This window comes from Cibotium barometz, chromosome 9 (assembly GCF_041138505.1).
Source record: "Cibotium barometz isolate CiBa-2024 chromosome 9, ASM4113850v1, whole genome shotgun sequence".
Lineage (NCBI taxonomy): Eukaryota > Viridiplantae > Streptophyta > Polypodiopsida > Cyatheales > Cibotiaceae > Cibotium > Cibotium barometz.
The window spans coordinates 28,703,903-28,721,102 of NC_141054.1; the positions used below are offsets into that span (position 1 = coordinate 28,703,903).

At 39.8% G+C, this 17,200-nt stretch overlaps 1 protein-coding gene across 2 annotated transcripts; it reads left to right on the forward strand.

The window, feature by feature from the left end:
- Positions 1-988: 988 nt before the first annotated feature.
- On the forward strand, positions 989-16,324 carry LOC147635427 (EG45-like domain containing protein). Of its 2 annotated transcripts, none has more exons than XM_086802187.1 (3): positions 989-1,241; positions 1,318-1,576; positions 16,095-16,324. In XM_086802187.1, exons 1-3 carry the CDS (start codon positions 1,124-1,126, stop codon positions 16,099-16,101), a joined length of 384 nt encoding a protein of 127 aa, XP_086658313.1. In that variant the 5' UTR covers positions 989-1,123; the 3' UTR covers positions 16,102-16,324. The 2 variants fall into 2 exon arrangements, with proteins under 2 accessions (XP_086658313.1, XP_086658312.1); XM_086802186.1 differs by lacking the exon at positions 16,095-16,324 and adding an exon at positions 1,759-1,962.
- The last annotated feature ends 876 nt before the right edge of the window (positions 16,325-17,200 follow it).

Sequence of the window (17,200 nt, forward strand, 5' to 3'; positions counted from 1 at the left end):
GAGCTACGCTTCTTTTTTTGTTTTGCATAATGTCGCCCTTAAGCTCGATGAAGAGAAAGCCTAGCACTACACGTGTTTGTTACAAAATGTTAGCGCTACTATATTCGCCAAAGTTTTTTTAAATCGCTAGAGACTTTTTCCTCCCTTCACCTTCTCTAATCTATGATGGCTCGCTGGAACCGCATCTCACTTGTTTTCTTTCTTAGATGGGAAGAGCACTAAATTTTCATTAGTCCTAGCCAATTCTTGTCAGCGTTCAAATGAAGCTTTACCTACACTCTGCATGGTAGCAATAAGGGGATTTGCTTAGAAATAATTACCTTTCCAATCAAAATGTTAGATTCTCTAATCTTCTCTCCTTGAACTCACTACTAATGCATTGAAGTGTCATATCCCAATTGGGGGATCTCTAGATGGTTGTTCTTTGTTAATGTTTTTTTTAGCTTTTTGTATACCAATTGGCACTCTGTATACATATATATACAAAGTGGGGAAGAGGGTAGATACACTAATGAAGAACTAATGTCCCTCAACTCAATCTAGGCCGTTGCTCTAGAGTTCAATACTTGACTAGTTTGCCTATCAAGCTGTACATATTTGGGATAAATACTTAGAGGTATAAGTGTGACTAATTCCAAAATTATACACTTCTAAATTCATGTAGGAGAGGTATCACTTTGTGATGGAATCTTGTGTAAAGAGTTCAAGAGGATTTAGAGCTCAGATAGCTTGTTGAAAAGTCCGTCTTATATCTTATATTGGTGGGAGGAGGAAAATTGTCTCCTCCAAAAAATTCAAGGATACGGAAAAAACTCCGTGTTGAAAATTACTATTGACACCTCAAACCATAGTGTGAAGAAATGATCCAAGGTTAAGGAAAAAAATGGTTTCCGAACACTCTATTGTTGAAAGAAAGACCACATTGCAAGACCGAGTGTGTCGATCATGCGAGTATTAGAGAGTAGGTATCCAAATTCAAAGGTTTGCGTTCTCCACGCAGGATTCAATCTCTGTGTCAGGACTCAGCCCTTGCAAACGAGCCCAGCTGCCCAGCAAAGCCTATAAAAGACACAGGGCAAGGCATATTAGACGCGCTATCAATACTATCCTGGCATTATAAATCATGGCGGCAAACACATTTTTTCTTTCCTTCATAGTAGCTGCTGCTCTCCTGGCAGCTAGGTGCTGGACGTGTTCTGCGGATCAGTCCGGACTTGCAACCTATTATACCGATTACAGCGGTACTGAGCAACTTACTATGCACCACGGTACTTAAGCAAGATTAGATGGCCGTTGATGATGTCTCGTTTTTTGCAGAAATCGCGTGCTCCACCACGCTCCCCGCCAATAAACTTTTCGCCGCCGGCAGCAAGGCCATCTACGATGGCGGTGCTGGCTGCGGGAAGCACTACCAGATCTCGTGCACCGGAAGCGGCTGTAAGGGCAGCGGGTCCATCACCGTGAAGCTCGTGGACTATTGCCCTGGATGCGCCTCCAACCAGTTCGACCTCTCGGAGACTGCCTTTTCCAAACTCGCGGACCTAAGCGTAGGCAAGATCCACATCAAATACCACCAGTAAGCCCCCTAAACCTTAGGTTATCGGGAAAAATTAAGTAGATAACTTCGAGATTGAGGTGCACTTTTATGTTCCTGAATTAAAAAAATTTAAAAAAAATGCACGCCTTTTATTATAGCATTTGGTGCTGATCAGGGAAATTATTGTATGCTTCCTAACTTGCTCATACCTCTCAATGCAGGGTCTGAAATGAAAAATAAGCTGGAGCATACCTACTCGAGGTCTATAAATAAATCCTATAAAAAGAAAAGCATTGTATTCTCTATGTTAGGACAGAATGGTGGTGCTCCTTGAATCTTGATAGATTGAAACTGTTCTGGTATATATGTGTGATATATAGCAAAGAGTAGATGCTATCTTACTCCTTAATATTCACCCTTTTAAGATGGCTTCTTATATTCTTCTCAACGCTAAGCCTAGACAGTTTAGTCTTACTCTAATGGTATGTACCTTGTTAGGAGCTTTCAAAAGTGCATGAGGTACACTAACCTAAGATTACTCTCATGCACATTTTTACTTGGCTTTTTTAAATTAGTGTTCTACGCTAAGCCTAGACAGTTTAGTCTTACTCTAATGGTATGTACCTTGTTAGGAGCTTTCAAAAGTGCACGAGGTACACTAACCTACGATTACTCTCATGCACATTTTTACTTGGCTTTTTTAAATTAGGTATGTTGGTGCTTTTGTTAAATTGATATACAACATCCTCTTTAGACAAGAAAATCAATGCACGTATTTTTGTCTTGACCCTATGCAATTTATAGAGATAAAATATGCATGCACACGTCCTTTGAGAGAGAGAGAGAGAGAGAGAGAGAGAGAGAGAGAGAGAGAATTGATTTGGAATAAATTCAAGGCATAAAAAACATTTCTTTTTATTAGCATTGATGTAGTGTTACAAATAGAACCTTTGTTTAATTGTGATGATTGGCTACCTTCTTAAAAAATAACCTATCAAAAATTAGAGAAAAGAAAGCACTCTCGTGTTAGTCCAGTTGTAAGCTACTTGTTAGTCCAGTTAACCAACTATCTACCAGTCCACGAGTCTTCAAGCCCACAAGTCCTCAATCTCACAAGTTTACTTGCCCACAAGCTCGAAAGTTTGTAAGCTGAAACATTCATAAGCCTCTAAGTCTGTAATCCCACATGCCTACAAGTAAATAAGCTAGCAAGCCCATAGGTCTGTAACTTTGCATGCTTGCTTGTCTGCATGCCCATAAGTAAGCAAGCCTACAAGCAAGCAAGTTTCCACTTTTGCACTTGCTTGCTTTTCCCCAAGTGAGTAATCCAGTAAGCCAATGCGATGCACATAGTTGTCAATGTCAATGCAATGTACATAGCTATTAATGCCATGATCAGGGATTTCATTAACGTCTTCACAATTTCGTGATCACGTTAACAAAACCTGTTGTTAACATATTAAAACTTGTGATCACATTGTATATTCACACGACCTGAGCAATGACCTGCCAGAACCCACTAGTCCTGTAACACCTCCGGGCTTCTTGTTTTCCCAGCGGGCCCGCCGGGATATGTACTTATCCCGACAGACCCGCCGGGAAAACCAAAGAACACCGGCGGGGTTCTGTTTTGTTTATAAACATTGCCCGACACCCATCGTGGAACTTTTGGGGAGATAGTCCTTGTTTTGGGGGCGTGATATCTCTCCTCAAAGTACTTGTAGAGCTCTCGAGTTGCTAGAAGTGTCCTCTTGGAAAGAACGTCCTTATCTTGGGGACTGTCATCTTTCCTTGTAGGCACTCCTAAGGCTATTGAGCCACTCATCCTTAGTTCTTTGAATTGGGGACAGGGTGTGGTTCGTAGCTAATACTTGCGGAGATTTAGGGACAAATTTGGAGTCATTCAGCTTTGCATTTGAGCTACGTAGGTAATCTACCTCATTCTGCTTTATGAATGGTTTGATGGAGCCAAGAGTCCTGCTTAGGGACTTGTATTGGTTCTTGATACTTGATATAGTTTAGAGTAGACAAGGGTCTATTGTCCTATACTGGAGTATTGGGCAAGCATAGATCTTTGATTTTCTTTGTGAATGTTAGAGAAGGTCTATTGTCCTATACTAGAGTATTGGGCAAGCATAGATCTTTGATTGTGTAAAGTATCCTTAATTGGGTACAAAAGCCATCCTTCATTGGGGATGCAATGTACATGATAGTTTCGAAGTAGTTTTGTAGTCAGACCTTGCAAGATAGTTTTGAAGTAGCTTTGTGTTATGTGATGATCTTTTGTATTTGTCAAGATAGTTTCAAAGTAGTTTGTCTGTTAATGTATGTTTTGTAATACGTGAGTGATTGTTGTTTTTTCATTTGTGTATTCATTGTTATATGCTTGGTTGAATAGGTTATTTGTTGAGATGGAGGACAATGTTGGATCCAGTGATACCTCCAATAGAGTCCAAATTCCAAATAGTAGGAAAAAAAAGGCACCTAGGATAGAGTGGCAATATGCAATTAACGTTGGTGATCGATTCATAGATTGGGAGTGTAAGCTATGCCATGCAGTAAAATCAGGTGGGGCACCTCGACTAAGAGAACACTTTTTAGGCGGACCGAAGAAAAAGTCATGCACCTGTAGTGGCCAAATGCATAAGAGAAGGAATTCAAAAGAAAGATTCAAGAAAACATGACACTCCTACCGTTAATGTATCAAGGCAGCAAGAACACTGTTGTTCTAATCATCAAACTCCCACTACATTGCCTGCTTGTACTCCGAACGTCAATGTGCAACCAGAAAGTAATCTACCCAGTGCATCTTCCTGCAAGCGAAACTTTGATGCAGGAAATATACCCATGCGTCAAACTTCATTGCAAGAAAGTCTACATCAAGGTTGGCTCGATGATGCACAACTCGCCCTTGTTGAAGCGATTTACTTTTCTGGGAGTGCTATGATGATGGTGGATAGTGAGCATTGGAAGAGAGCATGGAAGAAAATTGGTGAGTTTGGACCAGGTTTTTCACCGCCTACGTACCATGCTATGCGAAATGATCTATTAGAGAAATGTTACGCGCAAGTAAAAGAAGGTGTACAAAGAATAATTCTTAGCAATATAGAGCTTTCTGGATGTAGTATAGTAAGTGATGGATGGTCTAATGTACAAAGAAAACCATTAATTAATATAATGGTTATTTCACCTAGACGTGAGACTTTCATCTGTGCCGTGGATTCTGCTGGTTCAATCAAAACTGGGGCTTACATTGCTCAAGTCATTGGCTCTGTGATAGAGGAAGTGGGTGCCAAAAATGTAGTCCAAGTCGTCATGGACAATGCAAAGAATTGCAAGAATGCTTCCAAAATCCTACAGCGACAATATCCACATGTTTTTCCGGTAGCTGGTAATACTCATAGTTTGAATCTTGTATTAAAAGATTGGTATAAAAGTGATGATACCAAATGGTTTGCCTCAATCGTCGACACTGCTCGCCAGCTTGTGAGATTCATGCTCAAGAGACAGAGAGTGTTAGATATTTTTCGACCTCGCATGTCAGTTATGTTAAAGCTTCCAGCGGAGACTAGGTTTTGCACTCACTTTTACACTTTTGAGTCTCTTCTTCGAAATAAAGATGCAATTTGCGAAACATTTACATGCATGGCATTTCATGACTGGGAGAGCACTCAACTTGAAAAAGTGAAAGAGAAAATCAAAGTCTTGAAGGCAGCGCTTACGAGAAGTTGGTGGAACAGTGTGATGGATGCATACCATGTAATGATGCCTGTTATGTATGCCATACGAAGTCTTGATCAAAGAGCGCCTAATCTCAAGAAAGCATGGATGCAATGGTGGACTGTCCAGCGGAGTTTGGAGTGTCCTGAGAAATTAGAGCATTCAGTGGTGGAAAAGCAATGGCGTGTACCATTCTCCAATAGACAAAGAAAAGTCCTATTGAAGTACTTTCATGCTAGATGGATTGGAGCGCATTCACCACTACACAGTGCTGCTTACATGTTAGATCCTGAATATTGGAATATGGATTTGATGTCCAACGTTGAGGTGGTGCAATATTTTTATAAAGTGGTAAACACTTTCTATAATAATGTTGATGATCGTGTAAAGTGCATAAAGGAGATGACCTCATTTCGATTGAAAGAGGGTTTATTTTCTAACTCCCTTGTTCAACAAATGGCTAAAGAGCAACCTGCATATGGAAGTGGTGGATGATGAATGGTGGTGAGCATTATGCTTTATTGCGCAACCTTACGATGAAGGTTCTAAGTCACTGCTCTTCAAACTGAGGCTTAGAAAGAAATTGGAGCATGTACAAATATATTCATAGTACTATTCGCAATCGACTTCTTGCAGATCGAGCAGATAAACTTGTTTACATGTATTGCAATGAAAAGATCTTGCGAGACATTGAAAGCGAAGAGTATGAAGAAGATATGCCCAGATGGATATACAATTGCGATGATGTAGTAGACGAGAACTTTGATGTTGGACGCACGTCGTGCACCACCCTTGAGATAGAAGACAATTTAGACATTGACTTAGATGAGCTTAATTTAGCAGACGAGAGGGTAAACGGTGAAATAATTTTGGAGCAAGACACTGACATAGAGGAAGAAGTCATTTCATCAATTTCATAAAAAAGTACTTGTACAAATGATCGTATTTGGAGAAATTATCAATACAAAAGTAGGATTTATGTCTTTCTTAGCTTTCATCTTGAAATAAATTACGAATTGCACTAGGAGTTGCATCTAAAGGTCCTGGTGGTTTATATTCGCTAGCCATGCCGAACACTGTATAAATACCTTGATTTATTGGGACACTGCACAATGCACATCTGGAAATATTTTGCATTTGCCTCACTAAACATATTAAGTGGTAGTAGTGTCCACAGGGTAGTATATACTGGCTGCTCCACCCATCGAATACTTTGTAACATATAGGACATTGGGGGATGGAGGAACTAGTAGCCTCAGCAGAAACTCCCACAAGATCATGATGTATCAAAAAATGAGAGATGTGGTTTCCTTGGCGCACAGGAGCAATACGTGAAGAGATGGTCTGTACATCTTGGCTGATCTTTGTGAGCTGCTCTTGAATCCCTCTATTGGCCGGGAGAGGAGTTGACGCTTGAGATAATCGCTCAACTTCTTTCTCCTTCTCTACTAGTTGTGCCCCTAAGCTTTCTTTGACCTTGTTTAACTCCAATCCAGCGCCCTCCACCATGAGAGCAAGTTCCTCCCTTGTGTATGTCATTGTCTCTTCACGTATGTCGTGGGTGTTGACAGTGACCTCTCTGGAGGAGAAGTCCACTGGAGTTTCTAGGATAAATTTTGCATATAGCATCTTAGCAAAATAGAGTGGAGCGTCGGCGTTATGAAGAGGACGACCGTACACCTCCAAGAAAATATGCTCGGCATTAATTTTGATATCATTGTGAGTGCAACACGAAACCTTCCATCTTCCCTTCTTAATCTCGCCATCTGGACATGGCCATATTTCCTTTATCATCTCTGTGGTTACGCGTTTGTTTATGTCTTTCCATTGGGCATAAGTAGGATTTGTCCATTTCGACAACCTGTTGCTGTTCTCGTAGCTTCGCGGGCTGTCACGCCATGTGCAAGGGCCTTCATTCGCTCATATGCCTTCTTGGCTAACTCTTGATGCTCGTTTGCTTGCGCTTCTGCCATATCTGCATGAACGTAAATGGCTTTAGGATTTTAATGAACTGTAAAGATCAACGTAAGATAAATTGACCATTACCCTCAAAAACTTAAAGTTTAACACCACGAGAGGAGATATGTATTGCAAAGACTTAATGAGAAATATCCACTTGACTCAAAAAATACTTCAAACAATGCGCACACATCAAATTTTGAGGAGAAAACATAAACTTAAACACCACAAGAGGAGAGAGATATTGCAAAGACTCAATGAGATAATATTTCAAACAATGGACACATATCAAATTTTGAAGAGAGAAACAAAGTGCCATTCTTGAAACTTAATCTCTTGATACTGTATCATTACAAAATTGGGGTGAATGACACCGATAGCTCTACAAGAGGACGTTGTGCCCTCGTTGGGTCACTATTTAGTGATCTAAAAAATTCCAAGAGCTTCACTCAATAGCTTATGAGAATGGCCAAAAACGTCCACTTTCTTTAGCTAACATCTCTTTTATAGATATGTCACTAACCCTAACCCTAGGCCTCTTTCACACATGGGCGGACAACCCCATAAGTGAGCCTTGCTTAATACACTTAGAACTCTCATTTAGAACCCACATTGGCCTAAAACGATTTACATTGCACTTCGGCACAAAAATATGGAAAAATTATGTGCGTCTTTATGTTCCCATGGCTACAATTCCACTCTCTCGCATTAATTGCTTCCAGCCTCCTTCCATAATCCGTGTTCCCGTGAGTGAACATTCCCCCCTTCCTAAATCGCACGCACGTCCTCGGGTGCGGTAGAAACAAAAGCTGCAAAAAACAATGGAAGACAAGTAAAGTCTTTTATTGAAAAAAAAAACCAGAAATGACAATCTCACACGTGAGCATGCAAGTGAAGGGCCGATTAGAGTTTTAAAGAGTGCTAAAAGAAGCGAGTAAAGACTATTCAAAGTGAGACTAAGTGATAGATAGTGCTATGCAAAGTTTGTACACCGCAGGTTATGACCACAGTCTCAATGTCCTACAAGTGTTTAAGTTATTCCTAAGTGGCAACCCTACTCGTAAATATAAGCCATGGTGATTGGACCTTTCTTTCTTTCTTTCTTTCTTTTTTTCTTTCTCTTTTTTGTTTGTTGTTTTTTTTTTGGTGTGTAAAGAGCAGAAGATTAAAGAGAATTATAATTTTTAGCTTGATAAAGAGGAAGGTTCCATCCCAATGAGACCCAAGCAATGGCTAAGAGACCTCCGCCAAGAGAATCTAAAGGCCGCTAAGTATCTCAAGGGCGATCTTTTTGACATAAGGAGTATCCCATGAAGATGAGGGCATCGGTCTCGAGGGCCCATAATGTACCCAAGAGTCCTACCAACATTTATCAAGGCGATAGAGTCCTTGTAGATCTTCTTCTTAATCTCGTAGATGTCAGTGTTCACCCCATGGAAACCAAGACATTGGCCCCAAGGTGCTGAAACAACCCAAGGTCCTACCAAGCATTCCACATGGCCATAGACACGTCATGTCTCAAGTCACTTTTATATATTTTTTAGGGCATGTGTTTCGTAAATTTTTTATTAATCGTAGCACCAAGCCCATACCTAAGAGGTAGCTACAACTAGGGGCTAGGTATGGGCTATACCACTAGGAATAACTAATATACTTCTAGAGCATAAGAACTTGGCATACTCTATTGGTATATGTCTTACACCGTCTTCAAATAGAAATACCTTCTACTAAGTTCTCTAAGAATCTAGAAATCACTCGCCACATAGTAACAACTAATTTAAAACTTAAACCAGCCAACTGTGTGTGAACATGCAAACAATATATGTAAAAGTGGAAAGCACATAAAGAACAAAAGATTATGATTTGAATACACCTGTTGTAGTGCTCGTTGATGTTGTGCATTTGTCATGATGCATTGCTGATGTGCAGATTGCTTCTCTTTGTTCTTTGTAAGCATTGCATGTCTCCCCCCTTCCTAATTTGTGTGCACCATAGGTGGACTATTGGGGCGTGTTTGTATGCTCTTGTTTAACTGAGATCTCTGCAAAATGTCTTATTAACAAACAAGAAAAGAAAAGAATAAAATTTGTTATTAGTGCCAATCACCGAACATAGCCGAGGGGAAAAACCCAGTGGGAGAAAAGTGCCTTGGCTTGTTGATCTTATTGTGGTGTTGATGAGCTTATCCTTGCACTGGCAGTGGATCTGTGTCCACTTTTGCTGGAAAGATGGTATCAATCACTTCAGGATGATGCAAGGACAACCCTGTACAAAAGCCGACCTCTGGAGAAGGTGGTAGAGGAAGGAGTGCTTCCTCGCTAAAATATGGCATTGGTTCTATATGGGAAGGTTAGGACACCCACAAGATCTTTTAATCCATTTGAAGCCGACATCATGGGGTTACCACTCAATGTGAGACTTCAATATGTCTACACGAATGCTCAAGGAGCTGAGATCTTTAGGGATCCACAACAACGGTATCTCGTTAAGATTGCAGACTTTTTCTCTGAGCTTGATAGAGCACCTCTAGTCAATGACCAGGGTAACATGTACATGGGCGGAGATGGTGTTCACTCTACGAAGTCACCTATCATCCAGAGAATGTAGACATATTAGGAGGACTCTCTAAGAGTGAGTTCCTAGACTTATCGAATCCTTGTGGAGCAAGGGAGTCTAGAGATGATTGGCTCATTGAGCCGGACATGCCTGGACCATCCAATGCCCAGTCCTCAAAGCCATCCATAGATGATTTACTTTTTGTAGATCTAAAATTGGAAAGGGACAGGAAAGGCAAGAGCAAAATGGATTAGGGGGCTGAGAACCAATGGGAGTTTGTACGACAAATTCCAGTGCCAAAGGTCTTTCAGGATGACCCACTTCAAGAGGTCTATAAGGACTCTTTAGAAGGATATTATGCCACAACTAGATTGCCAGAGCTAGATCTTACTCTAGCAAAGCTTGCAGGATACAAGAACCGAATCATTGATAAATGGGCCAATGAATACCGAACCTTAGATTGGAAGGAGATTCGTGAGCTCACGTGGAGAGGACAACCATTATTCATGGAAGTGTTCTCTACTAATACAGCTAAACCAAGAGAGACAACCTTTCTAGGAGAAACTGTTGCTCGAGTTCACTAGAGAGGGACCATCAACATCAAAGTGGACCATTGCAAGTAGCCCAACTCTAGCACCAAGATATTATCCTACACCAAAAGTGCGATCGTAGATCACACCACAATAATGTTTCTCTCACTATGACAATCAGAGGGTAGGGGAGCCAACTTGGCCTTCCATAAATGCACCTCCTGAAATGTGGGTAACAGGATCTTTGGAGAGGGTTGGTGAGGCAAGTAATAGGGGACCCACACCAATTCGGGATGCATATGGACCACCTTACCAAACAGAGGAACCACCGAGAGTGAGAGGTTGTAGGCCTGATGATGAGTATTCAAGACGAGTAAGGCCATCAACTCTTCAGAAACTAGTAAAGAAGTACGAAGGGTCGGGAGATCCATATGACCATGTAGCAGCATTTAGGCAAGCAGTTCGAGCTGAGCAAGTGATTGACAAGCATACGCAAATTGAAGGGTTTGGGCTCACTCTTGAGGGAAAGGCCTTTGCTTGGTTTCAGGCACTAGAGGCTTCAGACAAATCTTCTTTACGAGTTTTGGAAGAGAGATTCATTGCTGCTTTTTCCTTGATAGGGATTCAGCATGACACAGTAGCAAACATCTACTCTTTCAAGCAAGGCAAGACTGAGAGTGTTAGAGACTGTGTAATTAGGATGAAGCAGTACATTAATCGTTGGCCCAGAAGATGAGAAGCCCACCCAGAGTCGATTAATTTCTCTCTTCTTAAAAAGACTCAAAAATTCAACACTGCACACACATCTCTATGCAAAGAAGCATACAAATTTCAATGAGCGTTGCCATGATGCTATGGATTTCAACCTAGAGATCAGTGGGGTGATGACCAAAGTTCAGGGTCTAGCGCACTAGTAAATCCAAACCAGATAGCTAACCTAGTACTAAGGAGATTGGGGACAAACCTATAGCCACAACAACAGCAGCAACAGCAGGTGAATGAGGAATGTACTACCTATAGGTCCTCATCTTTGTTGAGCATGTGGCGGTAACCTCATCTTTGTTGAGCATGTGGCGGTAACCATAAAACCAAAGAATGTAATACCTTTTCTCCTCTAGTCACAAAAACCAACCCACGTCATAATATATGTTATTCATTAATATTATCAACTACTAATAATGATAATGCTTTATTATTATTATTAACATGGTATTAATACCACATCATGAAATAATAACAATAATAAATCACATTACTTGTATTATTTATTGTATGTAATATTAGCCATTTGATATATTAAATGTTTGATTATTACATTGATAATTGTGATGATTTTATATATTATTATCATACATAAACACACTTCGTGAATGATATATTTTCCATTGTAATTGCCCTCTTTTATCTCATCATTTTTGCAGAATGGATTGCCAAGATCAAAGACCCAACCTAGCCTAGCTTGATTTCTTTCACCTAAATGAATGGGATTTTGATTGGGGTGGTGCCGTAGAAGTTCAATATGGACTTATGATTGGGGTGGTGTCGTAGAAGTTCAATATGGACCGTTTTCTCTTGGACTATGCTCCCATTCTCTATAATACCTCGGGGATTGTTAGTAGCAAGACATATAATGTGAAGACTATGTGACTATCAAATTGTTTCATATAGAGGAGTCAAGATATATAATGAGGACTATGCAAAAAACAAAATTGTCTCATAGAGGAGTTAGAAACCAAATAAATGTGAGTCAAAACCTAAACATCTGTGAGCACATCAAGGAGAGAGTAGAGAACTTCCCCTTTCACTTGCTAGTTTACTAGTTCTCATTACCACCGCAATAGAGTCTTATTTAAAGTTAGGGAGAGCCACACATGCAAGAGGATATGGATCCACACGATTAAAAATATTTTGTGGAAGAGCTAAATCAAAGCAATGTTTGAAGGCAATACACATGATGGACAAGACATGATGTCCAAGGAAGCACATCTTTTGAACTCTTAGTGCAACATCATTGTTTGATGGAGTAAAAATGTCAAAGTTATAGGTTTGCATGTTGTTTCTCAATCTGTAATCATTGTATGGTTGGTCACATGGGAGTGTCTCTATATCTTCTTTCTAATTCCTCTTTCTCTTTCTCTTTCTTAATCTCATCCTCTTCAAAAATAAGCTAGGTAACCTCACATTGTCCATTATAATTTGCAAGGTTATTGAATTATAAAATAGTATTGAAGAGAAACTCTTTGCAAGCTAATGACCTGGCATGCTAAAACGTGATTCACAGATTGCATCTTAACCATGCCAAGAATCAAACACATGTTTAAGTGTAAGTCCATAGTAGAGCTAATGACTTGGTATGCTAAAAAGCAATCTACAAAATGTTATCTTATGCATTTCCTACTGCTGATTACACTATGTGGAGACATGGCTTGAATTTAAGGAAGAGCCTCGATACATACATCTCAGTAGAGCTAAGCACTTAGTATGCTAAAAAGCAATCTACAAAATGTTATTTTATGCATTTCCTACTGCTGATTACACTATGTGGAGACATGGCTTGAATTTAAGGAAGAGCCTCGATACATACATCTCAGTTCGGTAATGGATGGTGTTAATCCATTTGCTCTCTATTCCACAACATGGAGCAGTGGTATTGGTAAATTATAATGTCCTTCCATGGTTGACCATTAAAAACAGACATCTCTTGCTTGGTTTATTATTACCTGGAAGGTGAAGAGTTTAAAACATAGAGATATACATGATGGCACCCTTAGTAGAAGAACTACAAAACGTATGGGCACGCATCCCTATTCATGACATGTCTAAATGTCCTCAGCAAGTATAAAGGAAATATTGATGTGGACTATGCATGACTATCCAAGCTTGGACTAGTAATTAGGTTAGTAACAAATTTAGATTTTTTAACATTAAAGATAGATTGTTACATAGTCCTTGCTTCCAGTGGATATACCATGCATGTCCTATTTGTGGAGGACCCCGATTGGAGCGGCACATTGTTCCCCTACTCCAAAGAAGATGATATATCATGGGCATGTAAGATATCTCCCATTACATCATCCACTATGGGATGGAGATCTCAGTCCATCACCTCGTAGATCAATGGGTGGCAAGTGATTGGTTGGAATTATGGAGAGGAAACAATAATGAAGAACCTATAATTGGAATCAGGATGCTCCCCATTTTTCCCCAATTTCCTTACTAGATGATTTATTAATAAATCATCTCTTTGATCCCATGCGTATATTCAAAAATACTAGGAGTATCATTTGGGAACATTTAATTGGAGATAAAGACAAGGGTGCTCGAGATGAGTTAAAGGTTGTTGAAAAGATGGAAGCTTTATGGGCTCGTTGTTGAATCATGCAAAGTAGTCCTTCCCCCAGCATATTCCATGTTATCCAAGAGAAAGGACAAAAGTGTAAAGAAGATTATTGCATCCTTTCTCATACTGACGAGCACACATGTAATGTCTTAGGGCTGCATTTTCTCGAAACAATAGGCTAAGTGGCCTAAGGTCTCACAATTGGCGTAAGTTTTTACAAGTATATACAACCTATTTTTTCTCTCCTTTATCATACATATATTCATTACTAATATACATGTGTCACATTATAGTTTGTGCTTGCTATTACAATTAAAGATTATTTAAGTGAAGACATTAGGAGTGCTATTAACAAGATCCGTGCCTTAGTTTGATGCATATCCTTGAAGGAGATAAACTTGCAAACAGTCGAGAAAATGCATTGCTTTAAAACAAGATCTAGACGGCCAGCATATGAATACACTCTTATTTCGATATTTTTACACCAATTTTTTTAAAAAAGAAAACCTTAGGGTTATAACCCTAATGATTTTGGAGAAAAAAGAGACCGTATCGTCTCTTTCTCTCAACTATGAAACAAAGTAATTTTTTTCATGATGTGCAAGACTGCTTCTCTCTCTTTTTTGTGCTGTTGTGGGAATATCGTTGTTGCTGGGTGATTGCTCTGGTGATTGTAGAGCTTCAATGCTACTTGACTTGCCTCCTCCTCTAACTATGGTTGTGATTCTACTATTAGCTCACTCTTTTAAACTCAATCCTCCGAGCTACGCTTCTTTTTTTGTTCTGCATAATGTCGCCCTTAAGCTCGATGAAGAGAAAGCCTAGCACTACACGTGTTTGTTACAAAATGTCAGCGCTACTATATTCGCCAAAGTTTTTTTTAATCGCTAGAGCCTTTTTCCTCCCTTCACCTTCTCTAATCGATGATGGCTCGCTGGAACCGCACCTCACCTATTTTCTTTCTTAGATAGGAAGAGCACTAAACTTTCATTAGTCCTAGCCAATTCTTCTCAGCGTTCAAATGAAGCTTTTCCTACACTCTGCGTGGCAATAAGGGGCTTTGCTTAGAAATAATTGCCTTTCTAATCAAAATGTTAGATTCTCTAATCTTCTCTCCTTGAACTCACTACTAATGCATTGAAGTGTCATATCCCAATTGGAAGATCCCTAGATGGTTGTTCTTTGTTAATGTTTTTTTAAGCTTTTTGTATATCAATTGGCACTATGTATACATATATATACAAAGTGGGGAAGAGGGTAGATACACTAATGAAGGACTAATGTCCCTCAACTCAATCTAGGCCGTCGCTCTAGAGTTCAATGCTTGACTAGTTTGCCTATCAAGCTATATATATTTGGGATAAATACTTAGAGGTATAAGTGTGACTAATTCCAAAATTATACACTTCTAAATTCATGTAGGAGAGGTGTCACTTTGTGATGGAATCTTGTGTAAAGAGTTCAAGAGGATTTAGAGCTCAGTTAGCTTGTTGAAAAGTCCATCTTATATCTTATATTGGTGGGAGGAGGAAAATTGTCTCCTCCAAAAAATTCAAGGATATGGAAAAAACTCCGTGTTGACACCTCAAACCATAGTGTGAAGAAATGATGCAAGGTTAAGGAAAAAAATGGCTTCCGAACACTCTCGTGTTGAAGGAAAGCAAGACCGAGTGTGTCGATCATGCGAGTATCCAAATTCAAAGGTTTGCGTTCTCCACGCAGGATTCAATCTCGAAGCTTAATCTCTGTGTCAGGACTCAGCCCTTGCAAACGAGCCCAGCTGCCCAGCAAAGCCTATAAAAGACACGCTATCCTGGCATTATAAATCATGGCGGCAAACACATTTTTTATTTCCTGCGGATCAGTCCGGACTTGCAACCTATTATACCGATTACAGCGGTACTGAGCAACTTACTATGCACCACGGTACTTAAGCAACTTACTATGCACCACGGTAGCTGCCGTCTTTAAGTAATTAAGAAAGATTAGATGGCCGTTGATGATGTCTCGTTTTTTGCAGAAATTGCGTGCTCCACCACGCTCTCCGCCAATAAACTTTTCGCCGCCGGCAGCAAGGCCATCTACGATGGCGGTGCTGGCTGCGGGAAGCACTACCAGATCTCGTGCACCGGAAGCGGCTGTAAGGGCAGCGGGTCCATCACCGTGAAGCTCGTGGAGTATTGCCCTGGATGCGCCTCCACCAACCAGTTCGACCTCTCGGAGACTGCCTTTTCCAAACTCGCGGACCTAAGCGGAGGCAAGATCCACATCAAATACCACCAGTAAGCCCCTTAAACCTTAGGTTATCGGAAAAATTAAGTAGACAACTTCGAGATTGAGGTGCACTTTTATGTTCCTGAATTAAAGAAATGCACGCCTTTTATTAAAGCATTTGGTGTTGATCAGGGAAATTATTGTATGCTTCCTAACTTGCTTATACCTCTCAATGCAGGGTCTGAAATGAAAAATAAGCTGGAGCATACCTACTCGAGGTCCATAAATAAATCCTATAAAAAGAAAAGCATTGTATTCTCTATGTTAGGACAGAATGGTGAAGTGCTCCTTGAATCTTGATAGATTGAAACTATTATGGTATATATGTGTGATATATAGCAAAGAGTAGATGCTATCTTACTCCTTAATATTCACCCTTTAAAGATAGCTTCTTATATTCTTCTCAAATAGTGTTCTACGCTAAGCCTATATAGTTTAGTCTTACTCTAATGGTATGTACCTTGTTAGGAGCTTTCAAAAGTGCATGAGGTACACTAACCAAAGATTACTCTCATGCACATTTTTACTTGGCTTTTTTAAATTAGTGTTCTACGCTAAGCCTAGATAGTTTAGTCTTACTCTAATGGTATGTACCTTGTTAGGAGCTTTCAAAAGTGCACGAGGTACACTAACCTAAGATTACTCTCATGCACATTTTTACTTGGCTTTTTTAAATTAGGTATGTTGGTGCTTGTTAAATTGATATACAACATCCTCTTTAGACAAGAAAATCAATGCACGTATTTTTGTCTTGACCCCATGCAATTTATAGAGATAAAATATGTGTGCACACGTCCTTTGAGAGAGAGAGAGAGAGAGAGAGAGAGAGAGAGAGAGAGAGAGAGAGAGAATTGATTTGGAATAAATTCAAGGCATAAAAAACATTTCTTTTTAGTAGCGTTGATGTAGTGTTACAAATAGAACCTTTGTTTAATTGTGATGATTGGCTACCTTCTTAAAAAATAACCTATCAAAAATTAGAGAAAAGAAAGCACTCTCGTGTTAGGCCAGTTGTAAGCTACTTTTTAGTCCAGTTGACCAACTATCTACCAGTCCACGAGTCTTCAAGCCCACAAGTCCTCAATCTCACAAGTTTACTTGCCGACAAGCTCAAAAGTTTGTAAGCTGAAACATTCGTAAGCCTCTAAGTCTGTAATCCCACACATGCCTACCTGTAAATAAGCTAGCAAGCCCATAGGTTTGTAACTTTGCATGCTTGCTTGTCTGCAAGCCCATAAGTAAGTAAGCCTACAAGCAAGCAAGTTTCCACTTTTGCACTTGCTT